At 44.2% G+C, this 19,892-nt stretch overlaps 1 protein-coding gene across 2 annotated transcripts in view; it reads left to right on the top strand.

Annotated features, from left to right (window-relative positions):
- The first annotated feature begins 13,579 nt into the window (after positions 1-13,579).
- The window catches only part of NKAIN3 (sodium/potassium transporting ATPase interacting 3), a 381,873-nt gene continuing 375,560 nt past the window's right edge, over positions 13,580-19,892 (top strand). For both annotated transcript variants that reach the window (XM_049818905.1, XM_049818912.1), the window contains exon 1: positions 13,580-13,885. In XM_049818905.1, coding sequence (XP_049674862.1) covers positions 13,832-13,885 — 54 coding nt within the window. In that variant the 5' untranslated portion in view covers positions 13,580-13,831. The remainder of the gene's footprint in view (positions 13,886-19,892) is intronic.

Genomic DNA, 19,892 nt, shown 5'->3' on the forward strand with positions numbered 1-19,892 from the left:
CAACACTCCAGCCACTTTAACAGTGTGGTTTTTGATTGCCTTGTCTAAGCCTCCGATTCAGTGTAGCTTGATCTGCTTTGGTTCTGTTAGCATAAGCAGAAATAACCTAACAAAGTCGGGATGGGATGCTTTAAAATTGCAATTCTGCAAGCAGTATAGCATTGCCGCCAAAAAGAACAGCCCTGCCCTTTCCCGGTTCCCAAATGTTTGTTCTTGTCCCTGCGTTGCTCCCTGCTTGCTGCCAGTATAAGTATTTGCATTGCCAAGCAATGAACTAAATGAGAGAACGGGTCCACTTCAAAGTTAACGTGAGAGAAAAAATAGTAATGATTAATTTTAATCCAGATTAATTCCAACTGTTTTGCTGTTCAGCAATGTGAATGCCTTTGTCAGCCAAAAGAAGAGGGCAACTGGGAGGGCAGCAGTTTGTATTTAGAGGCAGATGGAGGGCAAGGCTGCTATTCTTGACTTACACTTTTCATAGAGTTGTGGTATAAATGTGATCCTGTTCTCAAATGCCCTTAAAATGGCACTATTATTCTGTTCTTATTGGTCCTCATCTCTCAATCCTCACTTGAGGTCTTTTCAAAAGCATTCATTAAGGTGTTTTTCTTGGCCCTTGTCATCTGAAGTTTAACCTGGAGTGCAAAGCTCTGTTCTCCCTGGATTCATCATGACGGGGGTTGGAACTAGACAGTCTTTAAGGTCGCTTCCAACCCAAACCATTCTATGATTCTATATGGATGTTCAACAACTGAAACATATTTATTGACAATACATAACACAGAAAACATACTTTGCATGGGGCTGTCTTTTCAGAGGAATAAACATAGCGTAAGCTCCTTTTACATATGAACAGAACATCTTTTGCACGTGCAGTGACACTGGTTTCCTGGTAAGTACTAACTTAACCAAAAAGTGAGGACTACTCCCTTTTTTTTTGGCTCCCAGAGATGCACCTAGTCAAAAAGAGCATGATATTGCTGGAATCAGGAAGAATGTGGATGTGCAGACATGAAAAAAAAAGCTGCACAATTCTACCACCCAGATTTTAGGTACTTTGCTTCAAATCCTATTCCAAAAGAAAGACTAATGAGCATAGTCCCTCACCCAGAGGAGCAGAACTTGTTGAAAGAGAAGATGCCGTCTTTTACATAGCCGCTTCTCTCTTACCACTTTCTTAAGAATTATTCTTTTTTTCTGCCAGAAAAGAGCTATCAAACCTAGTAATGTGTTTACGTAACAGCAAACATTTCATCTTAAATTATAGGTTTATTTCAGATTTCAATATTTACTGTAACATTCGAACCACAAGAGTTCCCTCACAGCCAGAAAACAGTGGAGCTTCAAGTGATGAGTCCCCACGTGTCCCCAGCCTGGTGCATATTACCTTTCTGTTCCTTGGGGCTAACAAAACCCTTCACAGGCATGAAGAATGAACCACAGGTAGGTCAAATTCATATCCAGAAGTTCACTGCAGTTGCATTATATTACTGTTAAATTCCACGTTCCTGCTGAAAAGATGACATTTTCTATTGAATAGTGACATTTGAAAATATAAAACTAACATATTACATTTTTTCTGAAATATTTGATTCAGAAAACAAGTGACAGACAGGGATATTTCTGGTTTCATTGGCTTTTGAAGAAACATTATACAAATTGCTATTTGCTCCCAAGTTTTAACCCCTTTTTTCCTTTACATAGGCAAGTGGATGAAAAAGCAGAGGTATGAGCTGTTTAAGACAACAGCACAAAAACTTTTCCGAAGTTTAGTTTTTTATGTTTAACATTGAAGCATTCTTTGAGAGATTACTTAAGAGCCAAACAGGGATTACTTAGTGGAACACAGTCTCTGCCTTGAAGTTTTATAGGAATATATCAAGACATATCAGAAAACTTTCTTAAGGATAAACAGCAGACTCTGATGCTAGACACACAAATGCAAACACGGCCCTCACTTCAGTTTGAAAACTTTATACGAAAGTCCACTGCAAAAGGCAATCTTGGACAAAAGCACTTAAACATTTTAACACGTCTAGCAATCGCTGCATCTGTATACAGCTTTGTTAACTACGGTATTAAAAATGAACTGGGACTCCAGTTAACAGTCACAGCACTGTATATTTGTTGTGGCGCATTAGAGAATCTGGCCCAGTGCGTGTCACAGTTGTTTAATTCATCTAAGGTTGGCCGGGTGTCTTTTTTACTTAAATGTATTCACACCCATGCAAGCTGTCAAATTGGAATTACACTTAAGGGCTTAGATGGAGGTGCAGCTGCAGAGCGGCGATGGGGGCAGGGAGAGGAGGGGCTCACACCACTCCATCTCCTGCTGCCCCGGACTAAAAAGGATGCCCCCTTAGCTGTTGGCCTGGTCCTGTCTTCTCTGAGTATTGACTGAAGGTCTGCTTGACCTGGCTTCTGTCTGGAATTTACAGTTTCCCGTAATCTTAAATGACGTAGGGATACCATTTTCATTTAGCAATGGGTAAAAATCCAGGCATTGAAGAGAGTAGCCTTGCAGCTTTAAATGACCAAGATACCATCTATCACCCCAGCCCTGTTCTGTCTGCTGCTAGAGCAAACTCTCTTCATTAGAGCTGGGAAAAGTATTTGTAGTAAAGCATTTATTCAGATAATTTAGCCTTTTATTTTTTTGCTTTTTTCCTATTGAAATTTATCTGCAAACAGTCCGATTTTTACGTGCTGGCCTATTATTCAGAGTTATTCAGGGAGTTCTTTATGCAGCTGTATTAGAGTTTATGCACTGCTCCTGAATTGCTCACTCTGGCCATTTTTCTCAAGTATGAGCCAGTCATAATTTGCTATTTGTTCAGGGGAACATTCAAATAAGTTTCCTAATGTTGCTTTCATTTTCTTCTGAGCATCCTGGAGGACTGCCTAACTTAGGGCAGGATCTGTTGCTTAGAGGCATCCATGCCGTCCAGAGTTTTCATAAAGGTATCCCTGGTGACACAATGGCTTTCCGTCTCTGACACATCTCCTTCCCTTCATTCCTCGTACTGTCTTTGTGTTAGAATTTTTGACGGCTTTCTATGACGTCTATGACAGCTTTCTTCAAAGGGACTTCCTGGTATCCTATAGGGTCCTGGTATTGCAAGTATCTATGTGTTATCCACTTCCCTTCATTAATTTGTCAACTCCATCTCAAAATTAATTGGCTTAATTTGTTTCTCCCAATAGCCTTGGGAAAGTTGTTCTAGAATCTCATTCCTTTGTTGGCTGGAGTCCTCCTAATTCCCAGCATAAAGTCTTCATCAAAATACTGCCTGCTACATTAATCTTTGAGTCCTGGGACTGAGTTTTGGGTGTTGTTATTTTTCTTTAAGAGCCTTTTTATAGCAACTACAGAGTTTGATGCAGTAGTGAAAATTTCCAACAACATATTTAATTTTAAGCATAACTTTAAGGAGTGTCAAATGAATGCAAAACTATATGACTACATTTTCTGTATTAAAATAACTAACTAGTACCCAACTTCTCAGGCAGTATTGCTCATCCAAGCTGAAAATTCATCAGTACTACCTTCTCGATCAGTACATAGTATGCTTGATTATGTTTAACAGTCAGAGTGTGTGCTATCAGATTCTGGAGCTGATTCAGCTTCCATTCAACTGATGTGTTACTGTTACCCTTACACACTTAACAGCTCTACTTTGTTGTGGGGAAGACTCGGATTTTTCTTTATGCAAAGTAAGTTTCCTGTAATTACTTGACTCCTGGAGTTGGTCTTACACAACTAACATATATTAGCAAACGTGATAAAATCATCATACTTGGTAACATGTATTGCCAGTATGTATGGATATTGAACAGCATGCTTACACACCGACAATTCAAAGTCTACAACAGAATTAGTAGGTTATGGAAATATATCTGCAATGTGTAGGGAACTGATAGAGAAAACCAAGAAGAAGTGTATTTATTTACCTCTATGCATGGATTGTTAACATGCAAACTCATAAATTCTGAACAGTCTGTGAAGATTTGTTAAAATCTCTAAAAATAATGGCATAGGCTGGTCTCAGACAAACCATGAGCCTGAAGAAGAGGTTTGCTTTGAAGGCCAGGGGCATACTTACGTTGTAGACTTTAGGTTATTATAAGCATCAAATTTCAATACAATTTAGAGAACCAAGGTTAGGAGCCTAAGTTCCCCACATTGCAAGTGGTAGAAATCTTGATAGGAAAAAGTCTCTTTAGTTGTTAAATAGACTAGAGCCGAGAGTGCCTCTCACCTTCCTCCTTCCCACAGCTCCTAGAGAAGGATCATTTCAATGTTATCAAGGTTTACTCACTGCCCAGGTAATCCAGTAAGTATAACAAAGGAGACTCCGGTCTGTAAATTCCATGTAAGTACATATATGACAGTGGAATACTGTCATTTTATTATTAATTCAGATATTCAGAGGCTAATTATGTTCCAATGAACTCAGCTATGGAAATTGAAAACCGAAAATGTATGTATTTCAGAGCGACACATAATTATATACTTCTAGTTTGCCCTGTCTATCTTGAATTACTTCATGCAAATCTCATTTTCAAGGATTATGTATAAAGTAAAATTAGATGAGCCCTTAAATAGCTAATATAATATAATTATGGAATTATTGTGTGTGTGCATAGCGTGTACATAAGATCCAGCTGTTAATTAGTAAATCAGGTTGATTTAGCAAATAGAAATTTGTTCTGATGAAAAACTGAAAGGAGGGACAATTACTTCCTAGAAAGTTATTGTTTGTACTATGAACTCACTGAAAGGAAAAAATGAACATGGCAAAAAATACTCTTATGAAAACACTAATTAAGTCATATAAGTAGGAATTCATTGCTCCCAGAATCTAGTCTGATGGCTTTGTACAAAAAGACACGAGATGTTTACCATGCATATGGATTGTGTAATGGTAAGGCAGCTTTATGTAGTCAGATCTTCTACTTGTGTATATCACTGCATTTCATCTGACAGTAATTGAATTAGGGTAGTTTGCATCAGATGCAGCTCTAGTTCCTTAACCTTTCTTTTGAGGGATACATCTGGCTCCAGAGAGTTAAAAATTCAGTCAGACAGCATACAGTTTCCCTGAACCAAAATTCCCCTAGTGCATCTCCTTGGATGGATGCTGTTCATAGGCTTTATCCAAATGGCAACCTTGCACTCTGTCGAAAAAGAAAACTTGAGTTAAAATATTTCAGCTTTGTAGACATAACAAAAGAAGATTTTTTAAACTACAAATATAATAACAATAATTTAGGTAAATTTTGTTATTTGGCATCAAGCGGACAAATCAGTTTTGCCTTTCTTATGAAAAGCTGACATTTAATGCCTGAAAATAGCTGGAAAATGAGTGTGAATTACTCAGAGAAAAATATTGCCTCTACTAAAGCTGACAACAGAAACTTTAAAACAATTGCATGGAACAACCTGTCATCTCAGCCTACAAGCCCTATTCAGGCCTTAGCAATGTGTTCATTGCTTCCCAAACTCCAGCTGATTTCAGTGGGAGTTCTGAACGTATCCAGAGCAGGAGGTACTGCCCTCATTTCCTACAGTGGCAAAATCTGTGCCGTGGCCCGTGATGGTTTATCACTGATCCCCAGATTCAAAATCTAGTTCACCAAGTCACAAAAGCTGAGCAGAACATGAATGTAGCAAGTGTCACAAGAATATTTCAGACCATCCTAGCATCTAAAACCCTTTGGTTGTGAATAACACAGCTGGTATCGGTGCCGCCTTTTAAAAACCTAACGCAAGAGCCTCAGCGAGCAAAGGAAAACAATCCATGCTATACCCCATTTCAGATGATATAAATTCAGCTTTGCATTTCAAAGGACTTTTCTATACAAACATGTGCACGGTGAGAGAGCTGAAACATTTTTAAACAATGATGAATGGATCACTGAAAATGTTTGTCATCACACATCTGCAGCTGGACACCCGATAAGCTGTTCATGATTTCAGGGGGGAAAAAAAATGCATGTTCTACTTTGCATTTATTCTCATCAGGGAAATGTCAGCAAAAATACTCTCAATGTATCTGCATCCATCTGAAGAAATGCTTCACCAGAAAGTATCTTCTATTACCAAGAAATACTCTGAGGATAGAAAAAGCTTGGTTTATTGTGTAAACGCCTTTTATCCATCTTTCAATGGTTGTTTACAACAAGCTTTGTTGTAAACTCCATTCTTGTAAACTCCACTGTACCTTGACTCAAGTTTTCCCATATTAAAATTGAGGATTGTAGCAATGTTTATTCACACTGAATGGTTCAGAATGGATCACTGACCTGCAAACAAGAAGAAAGCCTTATTATTTGTCAGCTTTTTGTTCCTGCAGTTAATACGAGACACAGTTGCAAAGATCTTGTGCTTTATTCTAGTCTGGCTGTTGCTGGCTAGAGGGATGTGGTAGCATGTATTATACCGAAAAAAAAAAAAAAGAAAAGAAAAGGTAAAGACAGAAAAACCAAACCCAAAGCTGAGCTGGAGTCTACTGCTGACAAACCAGAATGAGTCAGTCTGTGCATGAAGGCGCTCATGCTTTCAAAACTGCTTTCATATTGTCAGGGCCCCGAGGGCACCACCAGCACCGCCTGTCCCTGGCCACCCCCCTGGGGCTCCCCCCACCCTGCCCACGGCCCAGGACCCCATGTCAGCATCCCAAGGGCCGTCAGCCCCTGCCGCAGCAGGGCTGGTCTCAAGGTCCCCGCAGCCCGACCCTGCCTGGCCCTGAGCCCGACCTCTGGGGTGATGTCCCGTCCTGGCATTGACCCGGCCCCGGCCCCATGGACCTGCCTGGCCACTGAGGGGCTGTGCCTGACCCCGGTTCCCCATACTGGGCCTGAACATTTAAAACACTATTTTTAAAATAAAAAACATCATTCACAATGAACATATCTTTCCATTCCATAAAGTACTTGCATTTTAATGAAGAATACAGTTTCCTAGAGGCAGGTGTTAACAGTGAAATGGAAAATTAGATCATTGTATTGTGTATCTGCCTTCAGAAGGATAAATTGAAAATAGGATTTACTAAAAACACTGATAATATCTTGAAACCCTCATTTGTCTTTAAAGGTATATTAAATTTCATGGGGTTTCTAGTTTGCTTGAGGTATTTCAAGACTGCTTGGGGAATACACAGTGGAATGTTTTTCTAAGCTATTACAACTGCATGTCTGCCTAAAGTGTGACCTGTTGATAGCTATGTGGAGGTGTATTTTGATCCCTGTATCCTCTCTCGTTCTGGGAAAGCTTATAAAATAATTACAAAGCTTCTGATTCCCAGTCTTTCTGCATTAAATGCCAAAATTAAAGGTGAAATCTGAGGCCATGGGAATCTGTTCTTAAACTCCGATTCTGCAGACCCTGAATGTACTTACCTAATCTCTGCACAATATCTAGGGTTACTCTCAGTGTTTAAAATTAAGTAAATACACAAATCTTTCCAGGATTAGGGTTATCCTCTGACACTTTTACCCATTTTCATCACTAAGTTCCTCTGAATAGTACTCATGATCAAAGATGGCAAAGCCAGGCATGAAGGAAGTGTTTCTGCTACCATCTGTGATTATTACTGTAGTCCAATGGGCATTGTTAACAAAACGCACCTCCTTAAGCTCAGGTCAGTGACCAGGTAGGTTTGATGCAGGTTGAGGAAAACTCCAGCACAGGCAGACAAGTAAATGGCTTATTAGATGGAATAGTATACACCATTAAAGAGCTACAAGAAAAGTCAAATATTATGAATTTCATTTTGTCCTCTTGATATGAGATCCTTTAATGATGGGTTTAGTTCTTAAAAACTAAAATGTTCATATCTTTTATTCTGAAGAGTATAACCTACCAAGGAATAAACCTATAGGAAATGGAAGTCTCTACTTCATAGTTGTAATATCTGTTACAGATATTTGCGATGATATTTTTTTCTATAAATGTGAACAACCTTGGGTTTCTGCTTTGAATGCAGAGAGATTAAAAGCACAAGCTCTGACGGCCTACAATTAATGGCTTTAGCATAAGGAATCATACAACTATGTCAGGGTATGGCCATGTCTACATGAACGTATCATAAAGCTTTTGAGTACATGCTTTCTTTTCAAGCACACTAAATTTGCATCCATACAGCACATCTTGTTAGGCATTAAGCTAGTCCACAGGGCTTTTTAGTGCTTAGACATTTTTTCACCTACTTGGCATGCACAGTGCTATATTAGGGCTGTCTTCATTATGAAGCTGGAAATGAGTTTCTACGGTTATTTGACTATCAGCTTCTCTACCCAATTCATGGGTAGAGAAATCTATAAAATACAGTCCTTCCTCTTTACTTTGTACATTATATTATTCTTATATTGCATTCTCTGATATGTTCTAGAAATCCTATGCCTTCTCATAATCATACTTCATTATAACCTCCTCCCAGCCCAGATTCTCTCTCCTGTATCTCTCCTATGCCCAGTGCTTTCAGCTGTAGGGCAATTACATCCTAATAGCTTAGTTCCTTGTGCTCCTGTGGAAGTCATGTTCTACAGCATTCTCTTGTTAATTAACATTTTTTTACTGCTTCCCTGACCAGGTAACAGTTTTTTGCTTGTGGAACCATATACTCAGGAATAAATTTGCTTTACACAACTGTACTTTTTTTTTGAGATCAGTTTTGGCTAGCTAGAGTACAGAAATTGCAAAATAATTCAGGAACATCAGAAAGCAAAGAGGAAAATTTTAGAGATTCATAGACCTCTGAAACTTCTCTGCAACTAAGCCCCATGCAGCTGCTCGCTCACTCCCTTCCCCGTGTGGATGAGGGAGAGGATCAGAAGAGTAAAAGTGAGAAAACTCATGGGTTGAGATAAAGACATTTTAATAGGGAAAGCAAAAGCCACGCACACAAGCAAAGCAAAACAAGGAATTCATTCACCACTTCCCACCGGCAGGCAGGTGTTCAGCCATCTCCAGGAAAGCAGGGCTCCATCACGCCTAACGGTGACTTGGGAAGACAAACACCATCACTCTGAATGTCCCCCCTTTCCTCCTTCTTCCCCCAGCTATATATGCTGAGCATGACGTCATATGGTCTGGAATATCCCTTGGGTCAGTGGAGGTCACCTGTCCCAGCTGTGTCCCCTCCCAACCCCTTGTGCCCCCCCAGCCTCCTCGCTGGTGGGGTGGGGTGAGAAGCAGAAAAGGCCTTGACCCTGTGTCAGCACTGCTCAGCAGGAACAAAAACATCCCTGAGTTATCAACACTGTTTTCAGCACAAATCCAAAACAAAGCCCCGTACTAGCTACTATGAAGAAAATTAACTCCACCCCAGCCAAAACCAGCTCATTCTCCACCCTTGGCAAGCAAGCCCCATGTGCCTGGGCTGGCAAACGGGGCATCCAATGTGGGGCTTGAAGGGTTTGAGATAATGACAGGTTTGCTCGGATCTAGCAGGTGCTAGATCGAATTTATAGCTGTTGTTGCTGTTCAGCTATTAATTGACAGGCTCCTGTGCTTGCCATGGGGCTTCCTTGCCTTGCTGTATATTAGAGTCTGGTGCTCGTTAGTGGCTGCTTTTTGCTTTTGCTGCCTGCTCTACTGCTGCCCTGCTTATCATCTTACTCTGCTGTGCCTGGGAACACTTTGATAACAGCAATGGCGATGCGGCTGATCTGGCAGACGGCCAGGGCATCGCTGCTGTTTCTGTGCTGCTGTACTGGACAGGCTGGAACTCCAATGTGAACTCGAGTCGAAGGGACTGTGACCTGTGGATGAATCCACGTGGGAGGAGGACTCCCTGAAGCATCTGTGGCCCCGAATAAGCCCATGCCAGAGCAGGTACATCTTGAAGCATCTGTGGCTGTGGTTATGTGTGTGCCGCAGCAGGTATACCTCTGAAGGGACCGTGGCCCAAGGATAAGTCCACGCTGGAGGAGGTACACCTCAAAGCATCTGTGGCTGTGCATGAGGTCATGCTGGAGCACCTCAAAGTGTGTGGCCATGGATAAGTGCACAACAGAGCAGGTACTCCTCTGGAGGGTCTGCAGCCACGGGTAAGGCCAAACTGGAGCAGGTTTACCTCTGAAGGGACTGTGGCTGTGGGTAAGGCCGTGCTGGAGCGGGTGTATCTCCGAAGGCATTGTGGCCCATGGAGAAGGCCACGCTGGAACAGGGGCACCTCAGATCAACTGTTGCTGTAGATAAGCCTATGCTGCAGCAGGGATACCCCTGAAGAGACTGTGGCTCGTAGATAAGGCTCCACTTGGAGCAAGTACACCCCTAAGGGACTGCAGTCTGTGGATAAGTCCAAGGCAGAGCAGGAGCAAGGGGAGGAGTTCAATGCAATGTTAAACCCTATAAACTTTCCACTCCAAGCAGTGGAAGTGCAGCAGTGACCCAACCTGAGCTGGTTTGGTGCCAAATAACTCCATGCAATACATGATCTCTCCTGTCCTGAGTGACCATCATAAGAGATGGAGCCCAAACTCATGGACTCGATGAACTCCATGGACATTTTGTGGACATTTTATGGGCATTATATGGACATTTCACAGGGGTGGTCCATAGACTGAGGGAATATCTGTGTCTTATAACAAAGGATGGGAAGGGAGGTGGTGGTTAATGAGTTGTATTGGGTAGTGTGGCACCTGAGCATGACATAAATGGTATGGATTAAGAGGTGGAGAATGTGGTTTTGGCTGTGTGGGGCTTAGTTGCCGGCTGATGTTAAACCACAACATCAGTGAAGATGGGAATTTCCATTTACAAGGATGGGAAGAATGCAAGTGGTTTGGAAAAGTTTGGATTGGGTTGTTTTTTTTTTGCTTTTTAGATGTCACTTCTGAGACTTACTTTTACATGCTCTGAAAGTTATCAGCTCTGGAATTCAAGTTCAGTAACACACAGATTAGAAATTGTGAAGATGGGTGAGTTAAACTGTTTATACAGAAATACCCACTATTGGCTTTCTCTTTTTTTCTGTTTTTTTTTTTTTTTTTTTTTTTTTAAATGAATTTTCCATCTCTAATAGTCTGGAAGACAGCTTGAACACTGTTTGCCTCTGAAACAGTAATACCCACTTGGTTCTGCAGGCTGCTAAAACAATAGCTTGGACAGGTGAAAAGTGCCTTGTGTATCTTATCCAGGTCTTCAGAGAGTTCTGCCTTAACAAAGAACAAAGAACATGGGTTAATGTCAGCTACTATCCTAGTACTGGAAAGTATCTTCTTGCTTGCGAAAAGGAAAGGTAAGGATTTAGCTCCTTCTCAGAAAACCACTACCCCTGGGGAGAAATAGAAGGGGAAGAGTTACGGACCTCATCCCACTGATGTACAAGCAGGGGCTGAATATGGTGAGTACAAGTAAAATCTCTTCAGCACTAGCTCTTTTATCTGGTTCCTCACCCACCCTGCAACTCTTGTTATTAATCTCTGTATTATTGGGCTTAAGTAAAAAGCATCTGGTAGTGTATTAAATACTTCAGTGAAGTGCAGAGAGATGATGCCTGCTCCAAGTCCTCTGTATAGAAAACCAATTATCCATAAAATTTACCAGTTCAGGCTGGCACAATGTATTTTTGGCAACTATCACCTTTTCAATTTACTTCCATATCTTCAAGTATTCATCCTTCAAAATATGTATGTTCTCAGAACATGTAACTTTAGCGAAGTTTAGCCCCAGGTGGAATTTTATCTTAAAAGCCATACATAGAAATATAAATCTCAGGCTGTTCTATTGAAGTTTTGTGTGTTGTGCAATGTGGGTTATATTTCACGCTCCTCACATACATACCTCATCAAATACATATCCTGGATGAGTGGAATCTGGTTCTTACTTGTCTTTCTTTTGTTCCTTCAGTTTGGTATATAAAACTATCTTAATGCTTCCCTACTTAAAAGGGAAGTGGTAGAAAAAAGCAGCTTTCCAAATCTTATCTGACACAATACTATTTTGCAGTAGTTTTGTAATTATTTGACTATTGTCACTACTATTTAATGCATACATTGAAAGTTGTATGTAGTTTGGGGATACAATACTGTGTATTTCATAGGGACATTAATCAGATATATTGCTAAAATGCCTTGCAGAAGGTAGGTTTTTGTTTTTTCCCCTCAGGGCAAGCTTCAGTGTTCTTTGGCGGAAGTCTGTGTATCATGGAACAGCAGCTGGTAACGGGTCTGGAGGAAAGCACTGTCTGGTCAGCAGAACATGGCCCTTTTGCCTTAATGCCTATAAAAAAATAATCTGATTTACCCATATTTTGTTGGGGGGGGGTGGGGGGGGGCGGAAGGTAGTTGACACTTCATCAACGTATCAAAGTATTTTTACGAGACAGTGTGCACATTTGCACCTATTACTCCTCCCCAAAACACGACTTGTCTACCACCAAACTGCATGGACAGATGCAGGGAGGGCAGCGTCTCCACTGATGCTGTTTCTCTCAGCTGCCCACGGAGAGGCTCCGGGAGAGCAGCGGCTATCCATCCCTCTCCTCGCACGCAGGAATTCTTTGCAACTCTCGGAGCCCATTTCCCTTTGACGAGCGAGAGCGCGGCCGGGGCCGAGCCCCTCTCCCCCGAGGCCCTCCCCACCTCACACCCGCGAGGGGCAGCGGCAGCCGGCGGCCGCTCTTGGCACAATGGCGCTGCCAGGGAGGGAACCCCCCCTCCCCCAGCGCCGCCCGCCGGCGGCCCAGGAGGGGATGGAGCCCTGCCCGAGCGCCGGCCTCGGACACCCAGGCCCCTCACCGCCGCCGGGGAAGCCAGCTCGCCCTCCCCCGGCTCCGGCGCCGCGCAGGGGGGCGGAGAGGGAGGGAAACGGGCTCCCTGAGGTACCTCCCGTCACCCGCCTGCCACCCCCCTGGGAGCCGGCACCCAGCCTCTGCCTGAGGGACTCCCTGAGGAACGGGGGCCCGGCTGCCTCCCCCCCCCGCACGCCCCGGGACCCCCCCCCCCTCCGCCCCCGGCGCAGCGCAGGCCGCGAACAATAGCCCACCGCCCGCCCCCGGGCTTCCCCGGCCGCCGCACGGGCGGGCTGCTCCGGGGCCGGCCCCGCCCCGCCCCGCCGCTCGGCGGCCGTCGCTCCCCCGCCCCTCGCCGCCTCAGCCTCCCAAGTCCCTTGAACTTTCCCCGGGCGCTCGCAACAAGCGGCCCGCGCCGGGCTGCCTCGGCCGCCGCTGCCCGCACGGCCCCCTGCCCCTCCCGCCGAGTCCCCCGCCAGCACCGCCCGCCCGCGGAGCCTCCGACAGCCCCGCAAGCCGCCCGCCCGCGGAGCCTCCGCGCCCCTCGCCCCGGCCCGGCGCCCTGAGGAGCGCCCGCCGCCGCCCCCGCTCCTCTCCCCCTGTACACCTACCACGGCGCCCCGCTCCCCTCCCGCAGCCGCCACCCCCGCCCTCCCTAGCACGCCCACCCGCGGCACCCCTCCACCCCACCCCAGCCGCCAGCCCCCCGCCCTCCCCGCCCGCGTTGCCTCTGCCCACCCCCGCCCCGGTCCGCACACGCCCACCCCGGTCCCCTGCCCCTTCCCCAGAGCCAGACCCGCGCCGCGCCGGGCAGAGTCGTGTGTGTCCCCCCACCACCCCTGCGCTGCCGCCGGCTCCCCTCCCCGGGGCCGCGCTGACCTCCGCGCCCTCCCTCCCGCCGCCGAGGAGAAACCCCCTCAACAAAGGAGGGGGAGCAGCGAAAGGCGGGCGACGCGCACACGCCCGGCCGCTACGTCCGGATGCGGTGAGCCCCCCGCTTCGCCTCCGGGGCCGCGTCAGCGCGGGAGGGGAGAAGAGGAGAAGCGGCGGCTCTCCGGCGGCGCGGCGCGGCGCGGCCAGCTGCCACCATGGGCTGCTGCACGGGGCGCTGCACGCTGATCTTCCTCTGCTCGCTGCAGCTGGTGAGTGCCCGGCCGCCCGCCCCGGGGCACGCTTCGGCTTCGCGGGGAGGGAGGGGGGGCGGGCGGGGACGGGCGCTCTCCCCCTCCCCGGGCACGGCCGCCGGGGGGCACGGAGCGGCGCTGCCCCGGCTGCGGAGCTGTCCGCGCCCTGTGCGAGCGCAGGCGGCCGGCCCCGCTCCCGCCGCCCCGACGGCCCGCCCGCTCCTCGGCCCCCGGTCCCCGGCCCGTGAAGTTTTGCGGTGCGACGCGGGGAGGACGCGGCGTGAGGCGAGAGCGGCCCCGCGGCTGGGGAGCGGGGAGGCGGCGGGCCGGGGCGGGTGCCGCGGTGCCTCAGCCCGGGCGGCCGTCAGCGCTCCCTGCCTGAGGGAGGGAGACTCCCCCGCCCGGGCGTCGCTTGCAGGCGGCCCCGCGGGTGCCAGGCAGGGGCTTCCCCCGTCTGCGGAAAGTAGTCGCCTAGGAGAAGAAAGAGGAGGACGGTGCCCCCGCTCGGCCGGCGGCCGGTGCCCGCGGGGCGGACGGCGGCCCGGGGCCCGGGGCCCGGGGCCCGGGGCGGGCACTGCCGGGCGCTGCCGCCGCGGGCCGCCCACCGCCCGTGTCAGCGGCGGGGGGTGTGGGGGTGGGTGGGGGTGCGTGTGCGGGAAAAACACCGTCATCGCCACCTCTTTCTGTTTTTCTTAAAAAGCGGCATCTGCCGGCCCCCTCCTGTGACTTTTCTTGGGATTCCTTGCCTCTGACCAAATATTCCTCGGTGTGCAATGGAAACAACCGAGCGGTGCATCTTCTTCTCTTTGTTTTCTTGAAGTTGGCATATTTGTTTCAGAGAAAAGAGTTGTCGAGACAAAACACTGCCAAACAGTAATAATGCTTCCTCGGGCTCATTAGCCGGGTGGTAGAATAATGCTCTTCCTTTAACAGTCGTCCCTGGTCCCGAGAGCATTTTAAAAGATTTTTCTCTTTTCTAGTGACTCAGAGTCATCATTTTGCCACATGATCTTTCTTAAGATGAGTGCTGTTCCTTGTGTGTGTGTGTGTGTGTGTGTGTGTGTGTCTGTAAAGAAGAAAAGTGCGATGCATTTACTGTGGTTTGTTTTTTTTTTTTTTCCTTAATCCTTTGCTAATCTTGCTAGTGTTCTGTTACAGCACTTTGAAATTGCTTCTGTTTCAGGGGTAATACACTTAAATGCAATACGTACAATTACTTCATTTGGAGATCCTCATTCATTTTCATGGCCTTATGCCAGATTTGCTGCCTGTGTAAACTGGTGTACCTCCATTGTTTCCAGCGCGAGTCTGGACTTTATTCAGATGTGCTTTTTAGTGTGGTGGAGCTAAGTGTGGTTTAAGTACTTCAATGGCACAACCTTACCGAAAAGCAGAGAAGACGTGGGATTTGTACTTTTAGTGTGAGGAAAGCTTTGTTTATACATTTCTGGCCTTTTTTTTCTCTTGTTTTCCATCAGTTTTGCAGATACTGTCCTATTGACTGCAGCAGAATCATTCCTGATTTACTTCAGTGCATGCGGGAGGGGAAACAAACCCTTTTTCTTCAAATATATGTCTCCGACAGTTATGAAGGTTATAATAACTGTATTTACTACTCTGTAGAATTACTTGGAGGCTATAAAAATTGAAGTAAAGTGTGAATAGCCACCATAATCTGCAGAGAAATGCATATAAAGTCTTTCAGAAAAAGATTCATAATTTATAAAAGACCTATCAGATGATATAACAACTTTCAAAAATGACTTTAATGTGTAGGGTTTTTTTGCTGTACTTACCTGCTTTATAATAATGTTCTACTGTCAATCCCATGTCTTTCAGGCACTGATGAATGTCTGTATGGTAAAATGCTTCCATTTTAATTTATTTTCATTTAGAAATAGAAGTCATGTTTTAGAACCAAGAAGTAATCTAGTAGACATGAACTTAAAGCTCAGGTACTTTCTGTGATCTCATTGGTGGTAGTGTTCAGTTTATGTCTGTAGAAGTTGTCGCCAAGGCGGTTTTAGGTCTTTTTCTAACATCTCAGAGGTCATGAATATAAAGCATGCACAACAAAACTGCATCCCTGGACTTCGCTGTCATGAAGCGAGATTTATTTTACCATGCGTCAATTTATGGAGAGGTGAAGGAGGAATTACTGACTGTGGACAACATTTAGATTAAATGTTACAAAACTCAAAGCTCTTCTAGTGCTAATTTGGAGCGTTTCAGAAGTACTGATGATTTATATGACTTGAAGAAAAACTTTAGAAAATGAGACAGATGGGGCACATATTTTAAAAAAGGAAGTTGTTCACCTTAGTCGTATTCTGGTCATGTCAGAAAAGGGCCTGGGAACAGTTCAAGCTTAACCTTAAGATACCACCTGAGAAAGAGATATCTTACAAAACACAGTTGGCAACACCCTTTATAGCATATGTGTACTATGTAGATTCTCTTTGGTATAAGATGATGTGAAATAAAAAAGCCAAATTCCTGGAAACATGTTCAAACCAAAGATTTGGTTCTTGTTCTAAAGAAAGATGCGATGTTTAGTGCCCTCAAAGCACAGTTTCTCGATGCCTTAAAACTGACGTCTTCTCTAACTTTTGCCTAGGCCGCATGTTTATGTGTTGCTGGGATGAAGAATTACAAGGTGAAGAGAACAAGTTATTGCATGACAGTCGATAAAATGCCCTTTCTCTACAAGAAGATTTGTTTGTAATTTTCACTGCTATTTGTCAGTTGGACAAACAGTAATAAATGACAACAGAAGTAGTTTTCAGTTATGTTTTGATCCATGAAAGTGTTTGTTTGACTGACAGCTTTTACATTTTGTAACAAACACATTTTAATGTTGAATTCAGTAATCCCAAGGACAGTCTGCAGTTAGTCTTCTGTCATTTAGTGATAACCCTGTTCTTAAACGTGAGTCCATATCATTATGTGTAATACAGGATTCTGGAAAAAATCACCAAGACGGGAGGCTAGGTAGCACCAGTTCAGGAAAACCTGTTAGCTGCATGGTTTCCTTGAACCTCTGCAGGTGGATTCTGCTACTGAAAGCCAAGGGAATTTTGCATAAGGAGAACTACATTGTGCACCCCAAAAAACCCCCTGTGATCTTTCACTTCCTAACTGAAGCATTGTCACATGCCATTTCCAAAGTTGTCAAGCTAAGGACTCAGAAGTGTCCGTGTATTTCTGTGCATAAATATGTCATTAAGACTATTAGGAACTATGTATACACCAGGAAAATATATCATGAGGATATATGAATCCTTTGGATTACAGCCATAATTCTCACTGGTGCCACTAGAAGTCTCAGATGTTGGCCTTGTCTGTACTAGAAAAATTAAAGCAGCTGCCAGAGATGGTGCCTGTGCTAGTATAGCCACCATGCCATAAAATATTGCAACATGAAAATGTTTGGAAAATAAAACAAATTCAAAAAATATTGAATTCCAGAAGGGGTAAATTGACAACGAATTGCAGAGAGATTTAGCTGTGTGAATCCAATTGATGTTAATATGTGTCACACAGTGAAAACCTTCATGCTACTTTGAAAATGTGTTTCTGAGCAACTACCATTGCAGGATAATTTTGTTTCAACATTTATAGTAAGTGTAAGTTTTTGGTACCTAGAAGTACACAGATATACAAACACAAAGAGCTCTAAATAATGGAGATCGTGAATGAGATTTTCAAAGCAGCGAAGGGAAGATTAATGGAAAGCATGTGGCTAAGTCCCCTTCGTTGCTTTGACAATGTCATTTCATGTCTTTATCCTTGGACTTCCCTGCACTGTGTTCATTGTTTAGGTCTTGATTTCAAAGTGTATGTTTTATCAAGTATAGTTAGGATAAAATAGGCTGTTCCCTATTTAAGCTGTTAACTTTCCAAGTAATTTAAGTGTCGACAGACCACACTGGGAAATGATTCCAGTGGAAACACAGCTTCTGCGTATTAATGTTTTGACTAGCAATGGTTTGGGGAGTGCAGTTGGTCATTTTAACAGACTAATTCCTCTCTATATTCAGAAGATTTATGTTTGTGATTACCATTAACATTAATTATACTGATGTATGTAAATCCTTATGCTTGGAGATGAGACTATATCCATTAGACTGAACAGTAACATTTCATCATTTGTTACTGTACATAGCGGAATTTCAGCAGTTATGTGGGGAAGTGATATATGCCACGCATAGATTTTAATCTCATTTTAAAATGCTTTATAAAGCTGGAAACTCTAACTTATGATTTTGGCTCTCATTGCTTGTACGTTAGAACGGACAGATAACGGTTACTCAGTTAAGGGATTCAAGGGATTTGATAAATTTGAGAAAGTAAAATACTTGAACCGGTAAATTGCTGCATCTTTTTATGTTGGTAAAAGAATCACTGGCCCATTGATCTGGAGATGAAGCATCTGTCCACTGATAAAGGAGGAGGAAGTATGAGGGGGTGCCTATTGTACTAGCAGGGGCGGAGGAGGCTTGGGATTTTAGCTCCGAACAATGCACTGGCTGCAGGATGTTGCCCTTTCTGTTGAGGCAGCTGACGTGGGGATGGTGTTTTGCTCTGCTAACTCATACGACATCCCCAAAATGTGTAACCGTTGCTGGTGGCTGTGCCTAAGAGGCTGATACGCTTGTTGTACGGGTGTATAATTGCATTTAACATTAAGATTGGAAGTAATACACTGCATCCAGTTGAACTACTTGAGTTAGATCTTTGCAATCCAAAAAACGTATGAGACTATATAATTTTTAGGATCTCTCTCATGAGGGACAAAAGGGTAACAACAAGCAGTAAGTGTTTTTCACTTTGTGTTTTTGGTTTATTTTACAAAATTCTTGGGAGATACCTGTTGGTAAAACACACGTTCCCAATGCATCAGCACTGCAGTGTTTAACCACACCATGCACCAGAAATTCAGCCTTAGTAATGAAATCCCCTCCTGACAAAGCTGCACGTAATACTTCTTTTAGTTCAGTGATCCAAAGTTGGGAATTCAAAACTTAAGGAACCCTGAACTGTCAGAGCTCTCTGAAATTTCTGAATTGGGTGAATGTCTTAAAGAAACCATGCAGCTCTTGCTTGGTTTTATGCTCTGTTCACCACAGCAGGCTATTTTTCTACAATTCCTTGCTGCTCTATGACTGACGGTCAATTGTCATACAAACATTTAATGAATATTTTTACAGTGATGAAGTGAAAGGGTTAGGATTTCAATTATAGTAATGGCAATTAGTTCACTAAAAATTGGGAATTATATAGCTATCCTTCCTGTCTAAGATCAGTACCTTTTGGAAATTATTAAGAACATTGGAATATGCTGCTGATCTGCTTCTGAAGAAGATCTGCTGTGTTCTGCCAAGACACAATTCTCGGGACTAGGAAACAAAGACTGCATTTTTGGAAGTCACTGAAATTCAGAAGGATGGTACTGTTGAATCCAAATGGAATTTGGGTAGGACTTCCAGAACTTGGACACACAATAGGTTTATGTTTAGAGATCCTATGGAATCTACTGCACTTGCAGTTGATTACGTGGTGTTTAAATCTTGCTGATTTTGTGAGGTTTGGATCTGAAATAAAAAGTTGTAAGGCTAGATAATCTTAGGAAATGTTTTCAACCTGTATGTATCTTAAGTGCATCTTATAGGTATAAAGTGCATCCTTTTAGTTTTGGGCCCAATCTGGTAAGTTGACAAATGATTAATAAAATACAATTCTTTAATTTTTCAGGTAAAAGTGTTGCATTTCGGCTCCTCTATGATATCCAAATTAGATTTCCACATAAATAAATGAATTTGGTTAGGTGAGCAAAGAGAGAGTCAAAGCAGTTGCACGGATCATTGGCCCTGATACTGCACACGAAAGGAGGGTGGGGGTTTTGGACTTCACTCGAATAGGACCAGAATCAATTCACACATTCAATACAGATATGGGTAAAATGGTCTCGTCTTGGATGTGCTCAGTGAAAAGAGGAGAGGCAGTGGACCCAGGATGCAACAAA

The sequence above is a fragment of the Accipiter gentilis genome, chromosome 2, assembly GCF_929443795.1.
Source record: "Accipiter gentilis chromosome 2, bAccGen1.1, whole genome shotgun sequence".
NCBI classification, from domain to species: Eukaryota; Metazoa; Chordata; class Aves; order Accipitriformes; family Accipitridae; genus Astur; species Astur gentilis.